Source organism: Drosophila rhopaloa, unplaced genomic scaffold, assembly GCF_018152115.1.
Source record: "Drosophila rhopaloa isolate 14029-0021.01 unplaced genomic scaffold, ASM1815211v1 contig_47, whole genome shotgun sequence".
NCBI classification, from domain to species: domain Eukaryota; kingdom Metazoa; phylum Arthropoda; class Insecta; order Diptera; family Drosophilidae; genus Drosophila; species Drosophila rhopaloa.
In genome coordinates this window covers 3,769,953-3,793,395 of record NW_025335142.1, presented here as the reverse complement: position 1 = coordinate 3,793,395, position 23,443 = coordinate 3,769,953, and the positions used below count along the sequence as shown (strand labels likewise).

General features: G+C 38.6%; 1 protein-coding gene across 7 annotated transcripts; it reads right to left on the bottom strand.

Moving 5' to 3' along the window:
- Window positions 1-988: 988 nt before the first annotated feature.
- On the bottom strand, window positions 989-23,197 carry LOC108041106 (formin-like protein). Of its 7 annotated transcripts, none has more exons than XR_001769110.2 (10): window positions 22,635-23,036; window positions 13,361-13,444; window positions 7,055-7,141; window positions 4,910-6,613; window positions 4,634-4,847; window positions 4,279-4,571; window positions 3,236-3,790; window positions 3,056-3,175; window positions 2,571-2,886; window positions 1,845-1,954 (listed from the first exon to the last, which is right to left on the bottom strand). XR_001769110.2 is itself a non-coding variant. In XM_017118936.2 (9 exons), the coding sequence occupies exons 1-9, from the start codon at window positions 22,914-22,916 to the stop codon at window positions 1,712-1,714; spliced, it is 3,582 nt and encodes a 1,193-aa protein (XP_016974425.1). In that variant the 5' UTR covers window positions 22,917-23,197; the 3' UTR covers window positions 989-1,711. The 7 variants fall into 7 exon arrangements, 4 of the variants coding, with proteins under 4 accessions (XP_016974425.1, XP_016974434.1, XP_016974399.1 ...); XR_001769112.2 differs by having other exon boundaries at window positions 1,858-1,924; XR_006417741.1 differs by having other exon boundaries at window positions 1,859-1,924; window positions 4,910-6,586.
- Between the last annotated feature and the right edge of the window lie 246 nt (window positions 23,198-23,443).

Here is a 23,443-nt window from a genome sequence, read left to right as displayed (position 1 = left end):
TGCATCTAATTTCAGTTAAAAAGCTCCACAATTCCGTAAGAGTTCTCAATTTACGATATAATTTAAGCTTAGCACGAATTTAAGGAACAATGCTTAATAATCTAATCAAGATTTAGCCTAAAGTATAAAGTCCTCAAGTGCTGCCACTCAAAGTTCTACCATCAACCAATGTTGCCAATTACTATTTTTAATTTAGTTCCAATTGTGATTTTTGATAGATAACCTTCCAAAATAAAAATCCTCCGGCTTTTTGGCTAGTTTATTGGGTTAATAATAATTTATTTAAAATAGTTCGAGTGTTTAATATAGTCGTGTAAATGTGTGTACAAAAAATCCGGCATTTTATAATTATATATAGATTTTCTTATCTTTCGTTCGTCGTATACCATGCTGGCTTCTTATCAAATTAAATAACACAATATTTAAAAACTAACAATGCAGAGCGTGCTAATCGTGTATGTTGCATTAAAACGCACTACCTCGTCTTATTTTGCGCTATTTCTTTCTTTTGGCAAATTAAAGAAAATATGTTAAAAGGATATGCATAAGGATGCCGATGGCACTTGTAAATATGTAAATACAATAAAACTGTGCTTATAGTTCAACTAAATTCGTTATTGCATTTTTTTAAATATATATCTAAGTATATATCGAGAGAAGACACTATCCAAAAGAGATTACAAAAGCTTTTCAATAATTATATTTGCGTGTGTTTTCTGCTGCTGTATAGTAAACTGCTCCATATCAGTCTTCGTCAATTTGTTGTGGCTCGTGAGAATATAAATTGGCTTATAAATGGAATATTTATTAATATAGTTTTATATATCCTTTGTATAAAAATTCTAATAAAATTTTATAAAATGTGTATTTTTTATGTGTAAAACATTCTAAAAATGATTTTTCCTGGCATGCAATATTTTGGCGATTCGTTTGGGTTTTCGTAGCTGGCTGTGTGCGGAGTGAAAAAGACAATAATAACATAAAATCATAATTTAAATATGAAAATATACAAAAGTTTAATGCATTATACTCTCTTCTCATACAATTCATTTCTTATTTGACTTAATAAAAAAATACAATTAATTAAAGTTGTGGAGTTTGGTTCTCCATATTCATGCGGATTTGCCATCTCGGATGGATGCAGCAAGTAATTCAAATTTGGTTAAAACTTAAGTATAAAAAATAAAGTTAAATAGCACATATATAATTTGATATATATGTATGTATATATATGTACACAGGTTAAAATTTAAATCATTATTTAACAATTAAAGATTTGATAAATACACCATTCGAATTTTCAAGTTCAACTTAATCTCTAAGCAACCAAATTAAAATGCGTTTTTAAAAACAAAATTTTGGCGATAAAAAATGTTTCTCAAAATTTAAGGCGAGATTCACGGAAGGGAAGTTATGGTTGTGGTTGTCGGTGCTAAATGTTCCGTTGAGGATCGGGATTCTGGGATACGGTAAGCCGTATCCGACTCAACTTAAAGTTAAATTGGAAAATATTCGAAAATAAAGGGACTTGTATGGGAGGGAATGTGAGTCTGTGTATGTGTACGAGTGTTTCGAAAACAATTTAATCGCCCAATCACATAATGCAGTATCTGTAATGTTCTCTTTTCCGTTTTTGTTTCAGTGTGAATTTTGATTTTCGATTCGTTGCCATTGCCCCGTCGTCGTCGTTCCGTCGATCTCGATTTCCTGTCTAGCAATCCATCTCCTCCAGGGTTCGTGACAGGCGATTATTGTCGATCCTCCGGCGCTGCGACCGCCGTACTGCATCCGCCCTCCGGTACGGCTCACTTTTCAGCCCGAGCAGGATGTCCTCCAGGGCTCCGTTGTACACCTCGTCCTGCTGCAGTAGCTTCTTCTCGCGCACCGAGTGCGCCTTGCTCTTCAGCTCGTTTATGACCGCTTCCTGCAAGGATAACGCGCCGTTTGAAGGCAACTATTTGCATTTGGGTTTTTGGGAGCGGATCGATGCCAAGCCGGGATGGGATTAGAGAAAAAGAAACAGGTTAACATTAAACACGGGAAACCATCACCAAAGAACAGAAACGTATTACTAAATGGTTATTGCTATGGTGCACATGACTATTTTTAGAAACGATGACTTCCTTAATTTTACAATAATCCATAACTTTTTTCTTCGCTGTAAAATTGTTTGTGATTTTTAAATGTACATTTTTAATATTATACTATAATTTTATTTATTTATTTTTAATTGGTATAAATATTTGTTTAATTTAAAGCAGTCAGTGTCCATTAAGAAATATATTTTTAAGCACTTCTGATAGATTTTATTTTTAATCATTATAATTATTTATTTTCAAAAGTATTTAGAGTGTCTTTTAAGGCATAGATGGTAAACAAAATAAAAAAATTTGCATGCGTGCAAGTCCTGGCACGGGTCCAAATTGTGGAACGGCACACATATGAGATCACAGTCAAAGTGGATTGGAATTAGCAAAGGAATTAGCGGGGATTAAACAACACAACGGTGGAGGATTAGTCTGAACAAATACGGTGTTAGGAGACAAATAGAGACAAGCCAGGCGACTTACACTAATGTGGGAACTTTACACAAAACAAATCCCGTCACATGCCGCCCACAGAGAGCAACAACTAGATGGTATGGGGTGGTGGTTCGATTTTGTTTGTGGCAGATTTAGCGGGGATTTGGGGCACGGGCTGAGACCAAGTCCCCCTCGAATTCCCATCCCCAGTTGAGTATTAGACAGAGTGTGGTGCGATTTGTGTGAGTCAACCAAATAACCAAGTTAACGTGCTAAGATTGAGGAAGTGGCCGGTAGGTGGATGCTACGATTGGGCAAGCTGCTGCTGTTGCTGATTGGCAAAGTCGAGCAGGCAATGTATTGGCTGCATAAATCAAATCAAACGAGATTAAAAACAGATCATAACAGGTTATCAGGTTTGAAACGATAAGTGCGAATAGGGATTAGATATATGAAACCGATTCGAGGGACTTGGCCACCCTGAGATGGAAGGACTGATGGCTTGCGCTTCGTGGTCGATGTCCGCCACTCACCTGTTGCTTCTTCTGGTTGACCTTGTTTCGCATAAGCACCTGGTCGCTCTCCTTTTTGGAGGCGGCCAACGCAGCCGCCTTCTCCAGACGAAGTCGCTGCTCGTTTTCCTGATCATGTTGCTGAAATTAGCAAAGTTAACGCGTTAGTACAGTAATTAATAATACTATTATATGGCTAACCTTAAACGCTCTTGTGAAGCGCACGATCAGCGCAAAGAAGGCAGCCGCATCGGCATTTCGCGAGGAGTCGCCAAAGTACTCCACGCACTCCTTGAAGGCTTCCTGTGCGTGCCGCAGGTCGCTCCTGATCTTCTTCAGCTTGTCCTCGCTGTTGTTAAGGAAGTCGCGTAGGATGTGCGTCTGGGCACCCTTCACCCGCAGCTCAGCCTCCTTACGCACTAGATCCATGCCCTTTTCCAGCTCCTGAACGTCGGCCACAACATTCTCCAGGGCCACCGATGCCGCCTTGTCCGTTCCATAAAGCTCGCTTTCGAAGTTCAGCAGCTCAGGGAACTTGGCCCGAATGGTAGCCACAATATAATGCAGCAGCGACGACCGCTTGTCCGTGGATTTCGTATCAATAAGCGTATCCAGCGATTGCAGCTTAAAGCCGTAGGCCGGTCCCCGCTTATTGCTGTTGAGATAGTTGCCAAAAGCGAGGACTATTTCCAAAACAGCCTTAAACTTTCGTGATTGTTTCAGAGAAGTCGAAGCTCCTGCTATAGATTGCACTTGCTGCGATAGGAAAAAATATGTTTAATTAATGAGTGACTGGATTAGAAAAAATCGTTGATTGCTAAAAAGGAAATATTGAACTATCTCCTTCATCCTTTTAAAAAACTGCATTTCAAATAATTATGTACTAATGTAATTATGTACTATATAACATCATTATTTAATAGTTAGGTAATATGCGGCACTTTACAAAATTGTTTTATTATAAAAAAAATTAAAATTATTATCTGTGTTTCAATATTTAGAATTACTGATTAACATTTAATAAATCAAATTTAGCTTTGTTATAAACCAAGGTACATTATGAGTTTTCCTCTCCTAGTAACAAAAATAAGCAAACAGAATAGAGAACCAGCTGACGACTGACACAGAAATAGCTCATGCCAAACACACATTATCCGTATTATCAAGATTAACCAACTCATTACATTCAGCGGGATGAGTAAGTTATTTTACTGGGAAAATAAATTAGATCTGCATTTACTCACCGGACTAATGAGATGAACGCTGTCAACAAAATTGCCCATGTAGTTCATGATGGCCAGCTTGGACGAGATGCGCTCCACTCGCGACAACTGCAGCATAAACTTGTCCTCTTCGGTGAGCAACTGCTGGTCCTTGCGCTCGATAATGTACTCCTTGTAGGACTTGACCTCGGCATCCGTGGGCACCATCTTCTGCAGCAGTTCGACGTTCTCCAGCGACAGTTTCTTCAGGTCGAGACTGTGGATGGCAGCGATTACATCGTCGATGGGCATACCCAGCTTGCGACGAGAGATTGCTGAGGGTGCAGGAAAGAAATTAGTTGATCCAGAGATTGACCGGAGAATAAGGGTCACTTACCAATATTTCTTAACCTCGTGTGCTCCAGCAGCGAGACATTGTCGGGCCTCTTGAAGCGTTTGCTGGACTGCAGCGACCCATCGACCTCGGTTCCACTGCTGCCATTGCGCAAGGCGCCGCCAATGCCAATCTTAAACCGCTCCTCAAACTCATTGAAGTCGATTTGCTTAAAGATCTTTTCGTCATCAAGCTCGTTGAAAATTGTGCCACGCACCTGGAATAAAAATGTTTGTAAATTGAAGGGGCATAAACCCTTAACCTCCACTTTGATCTTACCTGGTTGGGCTTCAGTGCTATCCAGTTCAAGGTGGGCAACTTGTACTTGGTGGGCACCTTGCGCTTGATGGTCATGGCGCCATCGGGAGCAGGCATAAAGCCGGCCACCGGAGGCGGTGGTGGCTGGAAGGAGCTGAGCATGGGCGGGGCATGTGGTGTCGAAGGCACCGTCGAAGTGAGGCTGCCATTCGGACTTCCCAGTGGACTAAAGCCCGGCATCATAGGCGGCGGTGGTGGGGCCGGTGGTGCTGGCGGCGGAGGCGGTGGAGGGCCAGCTGACATTGCAGTAGGTGAGGCGGGCATAGGAGGCGGGGGTGGTGGCAAAGCTAGCGAGGCTGCTCCAGAGTGGGAACCTGCGAGAAGACCACCGTTTGCCATAGAACCATCCCCACTGGATGCGGATCGTGGCAAGGAGCGACTAAGCGTCTGCAGCTCCATGTTCTTCGTGTGCAGCAGCGTGTCCCGCTTCTTTAGCTCTTGCTCATTGTGCTGCAACATGCGCTGCATCACATTGAGCTCCTCCTCCAGATTCTGGCGAGTCATTGCCAACTGCTCTCGCTCCGTCTTTAACGTAAGATTCTCAGACTCCAATTCTGCATACTTATAGAGGAACTCCGAGTTACGATCGATTTCTCGCTCCAGCTGATCCTCCAGCTCCTGGACTCGCTCCAAGGCCGAGGTCTTTGTCTCGGAATCCTCCATTAACGCCGCGACGTCGAAAACGTTGTCCAAATAGGCGGAGATTTGTACCTTCAGCTCTTCGGATTCTGTCAGCCGAATCCGCTCAAGATACTTGTCCAAGCCGAGAGCAGTGAACTCATACTGCAGATGCACCCTGTAGTTCATATCCTCAACCGAGTGAACCACTATGTTCATGAATTGCATACAAGCAACCATGAAATCGATGTTAAAGGCCTCGAAGTTCATGAAGTACTCCATGAGGGTCTGGAAGCGCCGCTTCTCCTGGCACACGTCCTTGAAGTTGTCAAACGATCCCAAAATGATCTCGTGTCCGCCCTTGACCAGACAGATGGCCGCCAGCAGCTCCAGGACCAGGGCCTTCGTCCTCAGCGACTTGTGGATGAGACTTAAGGCAATGCAGTTGATAGCCTCGCGATGCTGGATGACCATGTTGAAGCCATACTTGTTGTTCATGATGGCACGCAGGCACATAATGGACACATGGATGTCGTCCGTAGCGGCGCCCATGTTTAGTTTGGCGATGTGCCGCGACCGCCGCTTTAAACTGGGACTATCTAGGGCATCGGCAATGGTGGGTCGCAGAAATCCGTAGGATAACGTGTGCTGCCCGTGCTGCTGCCTCGAATCCAGGAGAAGGGAGCCGTTGGCGAGACCATGACCTGCACTGCCCCCATGGGACATAGCACCACCTACTCCGCCGGGACTAATGGAACTGCTGTTGCCCATCACCATCTCACCGCCATCGCCACCACTGGTGAGATTCAAGCGCTCCTCAGAGGCACACAGGACACCTTGGAGGCGCTGCTCGTGCCGCATCATCTGCAGTCGGAAGCTGAGATAGTCGACCAGGGCATCCAGACCCTGGTTTTTGTCGTCCAGGAACTCCTTCACCCACTCGATGTGGTTGGTGCGCAGCGAAATCTCCAGATCTCGGAGCACCTGGGTGGACGTGGACTCGCCAACCATTTTCCGCTTCTGACAAAGAAAGTAGAAGAGGTAAAGCTGTAAGTGTACAAAGAGAGAGAGAGGGAGTGGAGGATAGGAAGACGGGCGGCCGGAAACAGGCGACAGGATGCGGAATCAGCAGCAGGCGGACCAGGATGAGGATCGTTTTTGGGGTAGTGCAGGTGCCAGGAGGTAAACAAATAAAGAGAGACAAAGATCGGGAGAAACGGAAAAAGAGTGTGGGAATTGTGGATCGTGGTGTGTTGTCAGTGTTTGTGAGTAGAGAAATGAAATTTACACATTAATATTGGAACAACAGATTTTAATTTCAAGTAGGATTATTAACATTGATTTTTCATTTTAGCTTGGGCCCAAAGTTGGTTAAAGAGTTTTATGTTTTTTTATCACTTATTTTTAATTTAAAAGACAACCAGAAACCACACTACAGAAACAACTACAGGAAGCTATAGATGAAAGAGGATTTCAAATTGTACGTACCCGATGACTTCGTGACGCCTTAGGGTCTAAATATGTTCGCAGTTTACTCAAGTAATGTGAGGGCGGATCCTTTGCCTGCACCATTTCCTGTAATTAATTTAATAAAATATTTGAATTAATATGATGATTTGTGAATAATATAGGAGATTATAAATTCCTGCAGCTTAAACTAAAATTAACCAGTAATTGGATCAATTTTTCAGATTGTACATTTTATATATATAAATGTAAGGTTGAGAACTGATAATGGTTCGATTTCTTATTTAAAAAAATATCAGGAGATCCAAGCTACAATTTAACTCAACAATAAAAAAATAAATAAAACGAGGAACGAAGCTAGCTTCAACAAGCCGAAGTTTTAATACCCTTGCAGACTTTAACAATTATTACTACAGAAGCTATAAGATATAGACGTCCGACCGGCAAGCGCTTTTACCCTGATCAAGATATGCGTAAATAAATAAGACTTGGAAAAATGTATGTCAATAGCTTATACATTGCGCGAAATATTCTGAAAAACATAAATTTGGGACCGATTTCACCCTATTGTTCCTATTGGAGCTATAGGATATAGACGTCCAATCGGCACGCGCTTCTACTCTGATCAAGGTATGCATAAAAATATACGATTTGGAAAGATTTATGTCAATAGCTTTAACACTGCGCGAAATATCATCAATTCTTGCAAGGTATATCCGATTGTTCCTATTAGAGCTATAGAATACAGACGTCCGATCGGCACGCGCTTTTACCTTCATTAAGATATGCATAAAAAAACGAGGACGGAAGCTAACTTCGGCAAGCCGAAGTTTTAATACCCTTGCAGACTTTGCCGAAGTTGCTAAAACTGAAAAAGTAGCGAAAGGAATAAGATATACATAAATAAACTAGATTTGCGTCGTTTGATGTCAATTGCTTTTATACTGCAAAAATGTCATATAAAAATGGAAAAAAAGGGATACTTTCGCAGCTTTTAACTATTTTTCCTACGGAAGCTATAAGAAATAGACGTCCGATCGGCAAGCGCTTTTACCCTAATCAAGATATGCGTAAATAAATAAGACTTGGAAAAATGTATGTCAGTAGCTTACACACTACGCGAAAAATTCAGAAAACCAACAAATTTGGACCGATTTCACCCTGTTGTTCCTATGGGAGCTGTAGGATATAGACGTCCGATCGTCACGTGCTTTTACCCTAATCAAGGTATGCATAAAAAAATACGATTTGGAAAGATTCATGTCAATTGCTTATATACTGTGCGAAATATCCTAAAAATCATTAAATTTTAACCGATTTCACCGTATTGTTCCTATGGGAGCTATAGGATATAGACGTCCGATCGCCAAGCGCTTTTACCCTGATCAAGGTATGCATAAAAAAATAAGATTTGGAAAGATTTATGTTAATAGCTTTTACACTGCTCGAAATATCTTCCATTCTTGAAAGTTATATCCGATTGTTCCTATGGGAGCTATAGGATATAGACGTCCGATCGCCACGCGCTTTTACCCTGATCAAGGTATGCATAAAAAAATACGATTTGGAAAGATTCATGTCAATAGCTTTTACACTGCGCGAAATATCATCAATTCTTGAAAGATATATCCGATTGTTCCTATGGGAGCCATAGGATATAGACGTCCGATCGGGGCGATTTTCAAACTTGATCTGCGTACACATGTTTTAGGACGAGTGTGAAAGTTTCAGATCGCTAGCTTTTAAACTGAGCTCGCAAACGGTATTGAAACAGACGGACAGACGGACAGACGGACAGACGGACATGGCTATATCAACTCAGGAGGTGATCCTGATCAAGAATATATATACTTTATAGGGTCGGAAACGTCTCCTTCACTGCGTTACAAACTTCTGACCAAAATTATAATACCCTCTGCAAGGGTATAAAAAATACGATGTGAAAAGATTCATGTCAATAGCTTTTATACTGTGCGAAATATCCTGAAAATCATATAATTTTAAACGATTTCACCCTATTGTTCCTTTGGGAGCTATAGGAAATAGACCTCCGATCGGCACAGGCCATGATACAATAACATATGGTAGTCTCGTCGGCTGTCTAAACGTTCAGGTTTTGGTCAGTGCGCGTTCGTTTTTTTAAGGGAAAGATTAAAAAAATACGATTTGGAAAGATTCATGTCAATAGCTTTTACACTGCGCGAAATATCATCAATTCTTGCAAGATATATCCGATTGTTCCTATGGGAGCTATAGGATATACACGCCCGATCGGGGCGGTGTTCAAACTTGATCTGCGTACACATGTTTTAGGACGCAAACGGCATTGAAACAGACGGACAGACGGACAGACGGACATGGCTATATCAACTCCCCTATTGATCCTGATCAAGAATATATATACTTTATGTGGTCGGAAAGGTCTCCTTCACTGCGTTATAAACTTCTGACCAAAATTATAATACCCTCTGCAAGGGTATAAAAATAAAGGTAACTCAATTTTATCAAGGCATCTAAATAAGAATAAGAATCTAAGAATATGTTTGTCTAAAATGCCATTCACACATTCAGCAGAAAAACTTGTTCAACGACTGAACTTTATATTAAAGTGAATTTATGCTACACAGGCTGACTGACAGGTGACAAAGGTCAAACGAATTAAATGAAAAATAACGTACAATATTATCCAACAAAATTGTTATACTTTTAATTAAAAAATAATGATTTGTTGTCCGTTTTTTTTATATAATTAAGACCTTTTTACCAATACTAGTTTTCATTTATCATGGTTCATCTTGCGGGAACAGAATTAGATGGTGAAGTCTAACCCAACAGTTTAAAAATGATATCACCTGGTTTTACCAAAAATTTGTTTTTAACTGTCAGCTGTTTTTGCTCAATCGTTTTCTTTTGTTACCGCTTTTCAACCACTATTATTTACAGCTAAGCAAACTCCAGAAATACTGTATTCGCTTCCTAATAAGTAATTGCTGCCTCTATCACATTAATTGCCACTAAAATCATCTTCAGCGGAGTTACCCAAGTATCTGTTCAATGAACTGCCAGTTATCGAGGAAACTGGAGGAGGAGGATGTCGGACTTTCAGCGATTCCACATGCATTAACACTAGAGTCTGAGACTTAGCGGCTTTTACTTTTGTTTTTCTCTTTCTTTCTGTGCCTTAACTGCATATTTTTGTACATGTTTATGGTACCGCACACCTCCACCCTTTATTACTCTATACCCCTATGTGGATCCAAGATACCCCCCGATCACATAAGCATCGATGGCTTGCCTAACTTTAAACATTTTTAAGCATGAAGCGTGGTATACTTGTTTTGGCTTGCGTCTATTTGTTGTTTTTTTGGGTTTTGTTTAACTATGCCAACAACTAAGGCAGCAACCAAAAGCCACAAAAACAGCACCAACAGCCAACGCATGACTACAACCTAAACTATGTGTGGGTTTTGGTTTGGGTTTGGGTTTGGGTTCGAACTGCAGCTAGAGAAAAACCAGTTTCGATTCTTTTCCCCAGTCAAAGAGAGCTGGAGAAAAATATCAGCATTCATACAAGCACAGATATTCCTATACGTATACGGATATGTAAACCGCTGCGAGCAAGCGGCTCCAACGATTAAAAACTGCAATTTATCGCCGTCATAATAATTTGCATTTTGTCACTGTGAGCACGAAGAGCAACTGAGGAACAGAGACAGGAAGATGGCGAGGACCGAGTCCATGGGATTGGCCTCACTTCACCCCACGTCCTCGAGTGGCTAGCTTCGCCTCCACCATCCCACTATTATCACCGGACCTGTCCGTCTCACTGTCTGCCGGTCCGTCTGTCAGTGGGCTGCGTTTTCATTCATTTTCATGACTAGACTAAGTTGCAGTGGAACTGTGGAGTAAGGGGATGCAAAAACAAACTAACAAAGAAAGCCTAAAAATTATCCCGAAAGGAAAAAATACTCCACAGGCAAAAGAAAATCCTTTTGTTTTTCAATAATACAGAAATCGATCTTTAAAAATTTGTTTGCTATTTTAATAACTTTACTCCAATCAAAAGATTATTTACAGATGTAATTATATTTAATTACTTTTGTAACAATTTCAACAGTGTTATGAATCATACAATAGTTTCCTTTCACTACAAGTCATCGTCACAGATTTATACTCAAATTATCACGTTCTTGATGTGGAACTAAATGAAATTAAATAATTCGACAGATTTAAAGTTCAATTTGAAATTAAACGAAAATTGGTTGCCAAATCGAAGTTGATCTTTCGAGAGCTAGATATAAAAATAAACAAATAGGACGGAATTATTTTTAATACAGCTGTGTAAACTAAAAGGCTGAAAAAAAATGTCAGTGATGTGTCTGAAGCACAGCTGTCGTTTGGATTTAAAACATTATGATTGTTAAACTTTTATAGCTTAAATTTGTACTAATTTCCAATACATGACCCACAGTGCAGTGGGTCTGAATTATGGAAAACAGGTCTGGCTTGCAGGCATGCAGGCGGCCAAGGAACCGGCGACGACGTCGTGGACAACAACAATAGTCGTAGGAATAACAGCAGCAACAACGACGAACCGTGTTGGGTGTTTATGATATTTTATCGTATGGCAGAAAATGTTTGACGCGAGTCCCAGGTTTTCGAAGAGTGTTGAGCATTCCTTCCTCTGCTTTTTATTTTTTCGAGAGCTACTCCACCAAAATGCCGATGGCGAATATATTATGCTTGGCGTCGCCGTTGTTTTCCGTTGTTATTTTCCTAGGTGCAGCTCTTGAAAATTCAGTGACCCAGTTCCAAGTGAGATGGATAGATAGCTGGTTGGATGGATGGATAGATAGAATCCACCAAAAAGAGGCACGCTCTAGCGCACACGTTAATAGTTTCGTCATATTCCAAAAACAGCAGCAGTACGAAAAACACGCAAGCTGGATTTGTCCATATAGCATATAAAACTCGCTTATACGAGTATACAATTTACTGCCCTATTCTAAAGCAATTTAAAGTCGATTTTTTTTTTTGCCGAAATGTTTCGGTGTTTTGGATTCAGCGAGCGAATTTAAATCATTAAACACTCTGGTGTGCGAAGCGGCAAAAAAATACATCAAAAAGCGCGAACGACCAAACAGCACGCACTGCATAATGATTGACAAAGCTGATACACGGTGCATATATATAATTATCTATCTAGACAGACAGAGACATATATTTAAACACATGTCCTACAATTTATTTATGCCAGTTCAGCAATTGGTGCTGAACGACTGTTGAAAACAATGCGAAATATTTCTTAAGTTAGGCTTAACGTAAACTGTGTAAAGGTGGTTATATATGCATTTGCTCTAATTTTCATTTCAATTGCACAGTTAACATGAAATATTTTATTATTATTAGCAATTTTTATGCTTTATTTCAAAAATGTTATTTATTTAAGGATGATCGCAGTTAATGTGCATCAGCTCAAAGGTATTGTTAACGTTCAAACTTATATTTAAGCTTATCAAAGTGTTTTGTAGAAATCAACAGAAAAATTCCTTTTTAAATGATGTTTACAAATGCTTGTTATCATTTATATTTCGAAGAAATCAACTGTTTAAGAACAAATAACTGATACCTTTCCAATATTGCAAATGCTAGTGCCTTTATGTACCTTTGTTATCAAGATTTCCCATGCGTTGACCTGCTTGATCTACTTGCAACCCAGTTGGCATTTGCTAATTGAAGGAGAATTTCGTAAAGTTGCTCAACGCATAAACGCCTTTGGCATTCCAACTGGCCTACGCACACACAATTTCATTGCGCAAAGTCATTTGGCAGAGCTTAATTAGAGCGGCGCCCGCTCCACTCGACCCTCACCACAGTTGTCCAGCCTAAAGGTCAGTGTTCAAGGTGTCGACACCAGCTTTTTTATCCCCTCTCAATCCATGCCCATGTTTCTATTGTAACCCTTCTGAACTGCCCTCAAGAAAGAGTCCAAAGTGCTGAACTGGGAATGAAACAGCTTGTAATCTGCAAACCCCCAACAGGAAGAGTTCAGACTTTGATAGCAAAGTGTTTTTAGCAAACATTTATTTTTATGAGTGTTCTTTTCTAAGTACGAAGTATGACAAAATTATTTTTAATAAAAACAAAGTTGTTTTTAATCTTTTAATATGCGATTAATGGGTTAAACCGAGCAAAACAACTTTTTCCATTCTAAAAATGTTTGGGTCACGTCATTTGTTATTCAAAATTATTAAATTTTATTTATAAATATATAAAAGCAAATTTAATGACTTGAAGTTTCTTTTTTAATGTTTTTCATTTACTTACTTGATCGCATATCATGTCCCATTTCTTCTCGTCATCATAGTTACGGAGTAGCTTTGCTTTATCCGGTGGTAAGTCCATCGAAGCCTGTAATAAAAAGATAAGAAAATAATTTGTAAGTGTTGATGCTCAGATAAACAGATAAACAGAAAGCTGGCTGAAGCTGGAAATGGCAGTTAGCCAATTGGAAAGCCCATTAAAGCCCAAAATTCACTGCGTATTATGGCCCATTAAGGTCTTCAGTCTTGCATCTCTGAAGTTATTTCACCGGAGCATTGTTTGCCTGCTCAGGCAAATATTAAATTACTTAACCTGCTCATGGGTGATCAAAAGATTAATAAGTAGGAGTCAGCACACCATAAAGAAAACCCAACAAAAGTAGAACATTTTAAGGAGTGGCGACAAGGTTTCGCTCTATTTTCTAGATTATGTTCCAAGAGAAACTTATTTAAGATATCATATTTGATCAATCAAAATGATAATAAATTAAAAATAGTAATATTTTCCTTTTACTCAAAGCTATGTACAATTTAAATACAAGCCAAAGAGTTATATTTTCCAGATTTAAGCTGCAGCTCACTGAACCACAAAGCAAAATCAAATAGTCAGAACCAATTTACCTGAACAACTACAGACGATTGTGTAAAATGGTTAAATGTACCATTTAACGGGAGGGAATGCACCATAATGAAATCGGCAAATATGCTTACGTGACTTCAATTTAATTTTTTCACTTTTTCTCCTTTTTTATGGGTGCAGCTGCAGTTGGAAGTTCTAATTAGACACACACACACACACAATATAATGGGATGAGAGCAGGAAAAGGGTGTGGTAAAGATGGAGGGGACTACAGAATAATGCTAAATGTATACCTAACATTGGATGCATAATTGGAATAAAATGAATTATATAAATGTATTTGGGGCATTCAAATGCATAGGAGAAAAGCGACTGATATCTCATCTCTCCACTTAAATCAACAATAGAATATATTAGAATATTTCGAACAAAAGATTTAAATTCTTTGAAAGAAATCACTCTTCATCTTTTAAAAATGTATGAGTGTTCTTAGAATCTATAATTTTTGTCCATGTCTTACATCCTTTTGTAAAGGGGAAATTCACATTTACTTCGTGAAAGACAATAATTATAATTAACAACTTTTATCAGATATTAACGTTTGCAGATTAAATAAAAACTATAAATAGAGCAATAAATAAATTAATTAATCCTGACACTTTACACAATTTTCCTGTTTATTGTTTGGCCATAATGTTTTTTATTCACAAGATGATAATGAAATGCTTTTTGTTAAATATTTTTTCTCATTCAATTACTGCAAATATCCATGAAACTTCGCAGCTTATCCGAGTGTTAATTAAGCTAAACAATTATTACAATTACCTTTAATTCTGCCTTTGTTAAATTTGTGCTTAGACGGGCGCAGTGCAAAATATACATGTAATATATGCATTTCCACATTCACAGATGGTTGTGAGTAAATGCGAGAATGATTGCAAAATTTATTGATTAATTAATTGTAATGTTATGGGTGAGCCATTTGGCCTCATACTCCCATCATCCCCTTCGATTCCACTCCCAGTCCATTGTCCGTTACGGTCTGAACCCATCAGACTGAGTGATTTGCCTCGACGCGCTTTTCATAATAACAAAACAATAAATAAGTAAATAAAAGAGTGCGCAAAAAGAGAGAATAATAAACAAGGTGACAAAGACGAGAGCTCTCTTCAATATTTATGCCAGGGCAGACAGGCTCAGAAAGCTAAAATTTACTATATAAATTGGACATGATGTACATACGATGTACATACATAGGGTTACTTGACCGTCAAACCGGATACGCATTTTAAATTTGTTTTATTTTTTTTATTTGTTGTCCCTCTATCCGAATTTGTGTGTATATGCATAATGGGACGTTACGGATTGTAAGCCTCGGTTCCCCCATTTCAGTTTCAATCTGCCTACGCTCATGTCAAATGAGTAAGCTTCTGGCATTTATATCAGGGAAACTACAAATAAATATGATGTCTATACAGCTATTAATTGATAGTGACTAATAAAACATTTTGTAAAATATTTAAATGCCAATAAATGATTTTAAATATTAAACTAGTAATAAATGAGTAAAAAATGTTATTTATTGTCACCATTTTGAATCAAAGTAATTCACTTAAATTAGAATTTATTTAAAAAGCAGGCCCATATTGAGATAAACCACATGGCGATAATAAAGTGATTTTTATGCAAATCATGAACACCAACAGAAAAACTTTACTCATGTGATGAGTCATCAAGCACGTCATTTTAATTCACAGTAAGCCCCCAAATGAAATATTGAAATTAAAATAAGAAATTCTATCGGAAAATATTATAAATATTTAGCATTGCCTTCATGAAAGGCAACCGAAAAAGAGTAAGTACATTCGTGATTCACAAAAAAAATGGAAAATGTAAAATTCTTCTTAAATGAGTTTTAAAATCCATCCAGAGAATATTGAATGTGCACATGTGTTTGGATTTAAAAAAGGAAATACTTCCTTTCTTCTGAGAACCACGCATCTGTTTGATTCAATTAAAAACAAAACGAATAGCAACCGAAGAAATGCACGTGCGAAAAACAATGACTAATTTTTGCTACAGAAAGGCGTAGAATGGAATCAGACAGATAATTTTCTTTAGTTTTCGACATGATTTGTTTTCCCTTTGAAACATCGCAAAACAAATTCATCCGACAAAGAATTGTGTTAGTTTGATTATCTTTAAGATTCCCATGAAGTCTTTAGACGATTACCATTTATCCACTATTTTCCGCATAAAAAACGGATGGTCTTCTGTTTTTATCATAAGTTTCTTTTTTTGCGTTATGGCCTTTTTGCGGACCGCAAAGGAAGTGAAAACCAAAGATAAACTTATGTTTGCCCTGCAAAGCAGATAGAGCAGTTCACATAATGTGGAAGTCCAATTTTTTGCGGAGTCAATGCTGCCGTTAGATAAAGCCCATACAAATGGACAATGCGTTGAACAAAGCCATCAATTTATTGCCATTGAATGCGTATTTCATGCATCGAGGGCTATTACAGGAGTTTCAGTTAAAAAAATTTTAATAAATTCGATATTTTTAAAAAAATGTTACTGAAGACCACAATGAAGTCGCGATTACAAATTTCTGAAATAAACCTGTAACTCAGAAATTAAGTTTTATTCAGAGCAGGTCACATATTTTCTAAACAATTAAAACTACCCTCGCATCAGCAAAAGAGTGCTTAACAATATTAACAACAATAAGTGTTGCGGTTCACTGCAATGCGGTTTACAAGCCATTGAAAATGTAATTAAGAGAGGCGGCTCACCCTGAATCACCCTACCTGAACTACTCCCCTGGCGGCAATTGTTTATAGGTACGGATTCTAGGCCCAAGACTATTGGGTAACGATGATTAAACGAGTGAAAGTTGGTTCGTCTGAGAAAGCTGGAAAGCGATCGGGGATGAGGATTTTATGCGGTTTAGTCTTCGCGTCTTTCTCTATATTTATGCCCATGTATGTGAGTAATGACACCCACAACATAAACCGCAGATAAGTCTCTTGAAAGTTAATGCCTTTGATAATGCAATAAAATTAACATTTTTATTCATTTATATTTAAAGCTGTCTCTTTGGCATTGCAATAAATACACTTTTACTTTCAATTGGATAAACTATGGGCATTTTATTGGCTTGATGCCAATTTTAAAGAAATTAAAGTGAAAAAGTAAACAAAAACAGTTAAACCGACAGCATTGTGGTATTTATCAGCTGCGCACAGAAATTCATTCAATAAGCTTCGCAGCGGGAATCAGGGAAAATTGCATAAGGCTTTACTGGATATAAATAAAAACCTTCACCCCTTGAACTTGAGATTAAAACATTTAAACATTTAACGATAATAAAATTGCAATTAGGAAAAGAAAATAAAAAACAATATATTGGAATCCTTTGTATTTGACTTGAATTTTAAGTATTTTTACTGCCATTATAAATCATTAAGAACAAGAAAAGAAGCAAGCTTCGGCAAGTCGAAGTTTATATACCCTTGCAGTTATTGCAAATCGACTACATTTCGATTTCTACGCCTATATTACTAAAAACAATGAAGCTATGTTGACTTTGCGCCGCATTTTGCCAGTAAACAGTAATTCCATAATACCTAAATATTACCAAATCTCAAAGAACAAAAATAAAAAATTAAAAACAACGTTATAATTTTTTGATGATATAGTCGCCCGATCTGGCTCGTTTCGACTTATATACTACCTGCAATAGAAAGACAACTTTTGGGAAAGTTTCAAGCAGATAGCGTTTGCCTAGAAATGGACGGACAGATGGTGATGCTGATAAAAAAAAATATATACTTTATCGGGTCGGAAATCTCTCCTTAGCAAACTTTTGACTGAAATTATAACACCCTTTGCAAGGGTATAAAAATAGGTTACAAGATCTACATACCTAACAAAGTTATATACGAAATATTAAAATGAAAAAATAAGACAAAAATTCGATGGAGTGGAAATGTTAAAATACTTAATTTTATGTTAGAAGTATCAGGATTAATATTCCCACACTTTTGAAAAATAGCTCTCCCTAATTTAGATTTTCCAAAATTCTCTTACTCGATTGTTTGATCAGATTGAATGGTGCTCCATATAGTGCACTCCTTATAGTTGAAGATTTCCTCTCCCTCATGTTCAAAGTTCAATCAACCCTCGCGGCAGAATCGTAGTTTAACCGGAAACATATGCACCGACTGCGTCTGATTAGATCCATCCAAACGCAAATTATTAGCAGCAAAATTGTCGGTTTGTTGTTATTTTTAAACCATGAATCAGACAAACAATTGCTTCCAATCGAAAGGCGAGTGCACGGACATTGGCGCATTGTATCTGGCAGTCTCGGGTCTGTCAAGTCAAGTCCACTTCAATGGCAATGGGCCAGCGAGCAGCACTTTTGACTAAATTAAGGTAAACACGAATTATCCAAGCCGGAGACATAAGGCAAGGGCGAGGCCACCAGGGCTCGGCACAGCACCTCCACAATGCTACCGAAATGGCAAACAAACACAACATCGAGGGGCAAAAAAAAAAAGGAAAAAAAATGACAGCCAAAGGTAAACACACGAAAACACACTCTTTGAGTGCGAAAAGAAGGCAATGAATTTTGAACAAACAATAGACCAAGAATAACAAATAGGAGCGGGGAAAATGTTATCTAAGGTCTGTCAATATCTTGAATACCCTTGAATTATCAAATTTTAAATACTTATCAAGATGTTAAAACAGATATTCCTTTTTGTGAATAATCGTATTGATACTGATCGCCTTTCAAAAGCATTGTCAATTCTATAGATACACCAATTTAGGATATACATAAAAACACACAAATGTATTCTTTTTCGATATCCCCTTCTAAACGAAGACACTTTAACTTTATAGTTGGATGTCCCAATTTCTTTTAAACCTTTAGTATTTAATGTATGCCTTTAGTAGTTACTGGGAGTAAAAAATATAACCGGAATTAGTTTCCACGGAGGACATTGGAAATGTCGGATTTCCCAATTAAGATCATTCAAATAAAAATGTTATCCTTAAACAAAAACGAATAAATGACGTAATAATTTTTTCCAGCTCTGATAATCAAATGTGCTTCCTGTTTGAAGTGAGCAACCAATTTATAATGATTGAGATCGCGCAAAAGATGCAATACCAAAAGGAAAAAAGTTATGGCAAGATTAAAAAAAGAACAAAAATATGCACTTGTCATAAATTAAAAAAATGTCTTAAACGATAACCATATAAAAATATTACGAAAGTTATGTGCCACATAAATAAGCTCAGAACAGAAATTCCAGTCCTGTAAAAAAAGTCAAGCTGGTTCGTTTTTGTCAACCAAAGAATTAAAATTAGGCAAGAAATATCGCATCAGAAATAATAAATTATTTGTAATACAATTTTTTTTTATCATGCACTGTAGGCTTGTTTAGGACAGTACATAAAACCTGAAGATTAAAGCAAAAGATTATTAGTATAGTGCCAAAAATGAGCGGAGCAGTTGAAAACCCGATGGATGAGCATTTCTCATATTACTGACTGACTGCCGATAACTGAGAACTCAAGCAGCGCTATACAAATACAAATTTCTGCTCTCGTCTTCCCTTTTGTTCGGAGATAAGCCGCGATCTCAAAGCCATCCAGCAGCTTCAGCAGCCGGAGACAGCGAGAAAGGGAGGGCGAGCGGTCCCGGTCCGGCGGTACCAGTGAGTCAGCACTGGAGTGCGACAGAGAGGGCGACAATCGATCAATTCGCTTTAATTGCCATTAGCATGCCGAATTGTAGTGGCTTACGGTGGGGCGGAAAAGGGAGGCAGCCGAATCGAATGGCGGCTGTGGGTCACAATCATTTCTTACGGGTTTTATGACGGTCAAAGCTGAGAGCTTTTTTCGCTCTATTCTTAGTTTTATTTTATTTTTTGGCAATATATTTACTCGTAAAATCTTAATTACGCAGTCTTGTTCGGAGAAAAAAACATTCTGGTGGGATGACAAACGAATTCAGATGGCAGGGCACACGCCTTTAGCACAGTGGGTCATACATTCTGGCGTCTGACTATTAGAAATCTGGTTTTAAAACAATTGCTATTATATAAAATATTTTTGTTATTTTGATGAATGACATAAATTTATATCCTACTAATTGTAGTATGTGCTTTTAGTATTAGTATATATTGACATTTATGGGCTTAACTGAAATATTTGGAGTATTGTATACTCATCACGAAACAGTAATAAATAAATGTACATATATATTGTACTTCTTTGAACTGAAGCAAAACTTGATCCTTGGCACCTTTATGGCTTTAACTAATTGAGTGTGCCCCTTTGTATGTTTGAACGTAATATGATATTACAAATGAAATATTAAACATGGATTAAGTGAGGTTTATGGAAGGAAACACTCCTTTTGGCTAAAGTGTTTTTCTTTTAGATCCCACACACCCATTCCACTGTACCCTGCTTGGGGAGTTGTGCAAGCCGAAGCAGAGAACAGAATCAGGCAAAAAGGGGGAGAGGCGCAGATACGAACTCAGAGATACACACGCACACCACCAGACACTCGCGGTCGCACATGTGTGAGTGGCTGACAAAAATTCAAGCGAACAAGTCGCCGCACACCCGATGAGGTCATCAATCACATGCAACAAATGCGAGGGCGACACAAAAAGCGGCAGGGGCAGGAAGCCAATCCTTAAGCCTCTATATACCAACTACTACATTCGCTTAGCGAACTGAATTTCTTAGATTGCTTTTTGAATATAAACAAACATTTCTTCTAGCGAATTTTAAAAATTTCAATGATTCCATAGAAAGAAATGATTTGAAAGGTAAACATTTAATGGCAGATGCAAGTGAATAATTTTTGAATTAATGGGTCACAGCAATTTGTAAAGTAATATTCTTAAAAAGCTTTTTATACCCTTGCAGAGGGTATTATAATTTTGGTCAAAAGTGTGCAACGCAGTGAAGGAGACATCTCCGACCCTATAAAGTATATATATTCTTGATCAGGATCACCTCCTGAGTTGATATAGCCATGTCCGTCTGTCCGTCTGTCCGTCTGTCTGTTTCTACGCAAACTAGTCTCTCAGTTTTAAAGCTATCGGATTGAAACTTTGCACACACCCTTCTTTCCTTTGCACGCAGTATATAAGTCGGAACGGCCGGGATCGGCCGACTATATCCTATAGCTGCCATATAACTGATTGATCGGAAATGCCATAACTTTCGTGTTTGTAAAGTTAGGAAGTTGGGATTTTCTATGGGTTTTATATTTGGCCAATCAATCCAACCTACCAAATTTCATAAGGATCGGCCGACTATATCCTATAGCTGCCATATAACTGATTGATCGGAAATGCCATAACTTTGGTGTTTGTAAAGTTAGAAAGTTGGGATTTTCTATGGGTTTTATATTTGGCCAATCAATCCGACCCACCAAATTTCATAAGGATCGGAAGACTATATCCTATAGCTGCCATATAACTGAATGATCGGAAATGCCATAACTTTGGTGTTTGTTAAGTTAGGAAGTTGGGATTTTCTATGGATTTTATTTTTGGCCAATCAATCCGACCTACCAAATTTCATAAGGATCGGCCGACTATATCCTATAGCTGCCATATAACTGATTGATCGGAAATGCCATAACTTTGGTGTTTGTAAAGTTAGGAAGTTGGGATTTTCTATGGATTTTATTTTTGGCCAATCAATCCGACCTACCAAATTTCATAAGGATCGGCCGACTATATCCTATAGCTGCCATATAACTGATTGATCGGAAATGCCATAACTTTGGTGTTTGTAAAGTTAGGAAGTTTGGATTTTCTATGGATTTTATTTTTGGCCAATCAATCCGACCTACCAAATTTCATAAGGATCGGCCGACTATATCCAATAGCCGCCATATAACTGATTGATCTGAAATGCCATAACTTTGGTGTTTGTTAAGTTAGAAAGTTGGGATTTTCTATGGGTTTTATATTTGGCCAATAAATCCGACCTACCAAATTTCATAAGGATCGGCCGACTATATCCTATAGCTGCCATATAACTGAACGATTCGAAATGCCATAACTTTGGTGTTTTTAAAGTTAGGAAGCTTGGATTTTTTATGAGTATTAAGAATGCATCATAGGAATAATTTTGGAGAATATAATTATAGAGTATTCTGCAAGGGTATATCAACTTCGGCTCCGCCCGAAGTTAGCTTTCCTTTCTTGTTTGTACCTCAATTTGTTTGAAATTAATACTACTAATTACCCCTGATCAATCACACTAAATTATTTTGCTCAAAAAATGGATACTCCTTTTTTTAATAATTTACCGGCAGAAAGTAGTCAGTGCTTTTGAAAAATTTATTACCAGGACGCACCACGGAACTGTAAAATTAATACTTTTAATATCTTCGTTCTTTTGCAAATTATATTAAGTAGTAATCCGATTTCATAAAACTTTAATAGCTAAAAATGAATTTACTTTTGAAAACTTTGCCAAAGATCTTCTTATTTTTAAGTAAAGAATCTATATTTGGTATAAATAAAACGTTCTTATACTATGAAGAAAGATACAGAAATGAACCTTGGCATCTGGTTTGATGGAGTTGGACAGTATTTAATTGAGCTTAAAGAATTGATATTTAAATTTTTAGAAAGATTAGAACACCACTTACCAGAACTTTGGCAAATCGCCGGTCCAGCTCGTCCGTGGTGGGCATGGGCTGCTGGCTCCGGCTCCGCAAGCTCGGCTGTCGGACGTGCTGGTACTGGGAGCTGCAGCCGATGTCGTAGCGCAGATCCTGCTTCTGCAGCGTGCCGCTGGAGACGGAACCATTGTGCTGGTGGCCATTGCGCATCGATGGGTGGTGCGGATGCGAATGCGGATGGGGATGCTGCAGCTGCTCGTCGGCGTCTACATCGGCGCTGGTGATGGATCTCGACTTGACAGCGCCCATTATGGTGGCAAAGCGACCTGAGCTGGAACCGGAGACGGAGCCGCCTCCTCCTCCTCCACCGCCTCCGCCTCCCCCTGGATCCTGTAATCCCCTGGAACCGGATCCTCCGCCGCCGGCGTCCTCGATGCTGGCCGCTTGGAGCGCTGTGCTAAGGGACAGCGAGAGGGAACCCCATACAGTCCGGCAAAGGGCACGGGTGCGTTCCGGGCAACTTGAAAGTTGCTCTTTGATTCCGTTGAAGATATCCAAAGCGGCTGCTGCCTGTTCGCTGCTCTCGAACGTTCACAATTGGCCAATCGAAAATTACTTTTGTTTGGTTTTGTTTTTTTTTTTTAGGTTTGAAAAGAGAGTAAAACTGCTGTGTTCAAATTTTGATAATTTAATTTACTTCTTTCTGACAATGTAAGCAAAAACACAATTTGTTGTCGGTGGTGCAACGGCGGCACTCACACTTTCACATATACACGAACACAGTCACACACGGATGCAGGCACAAACACAGACAAAGACAAAGATTTTGATGAAAT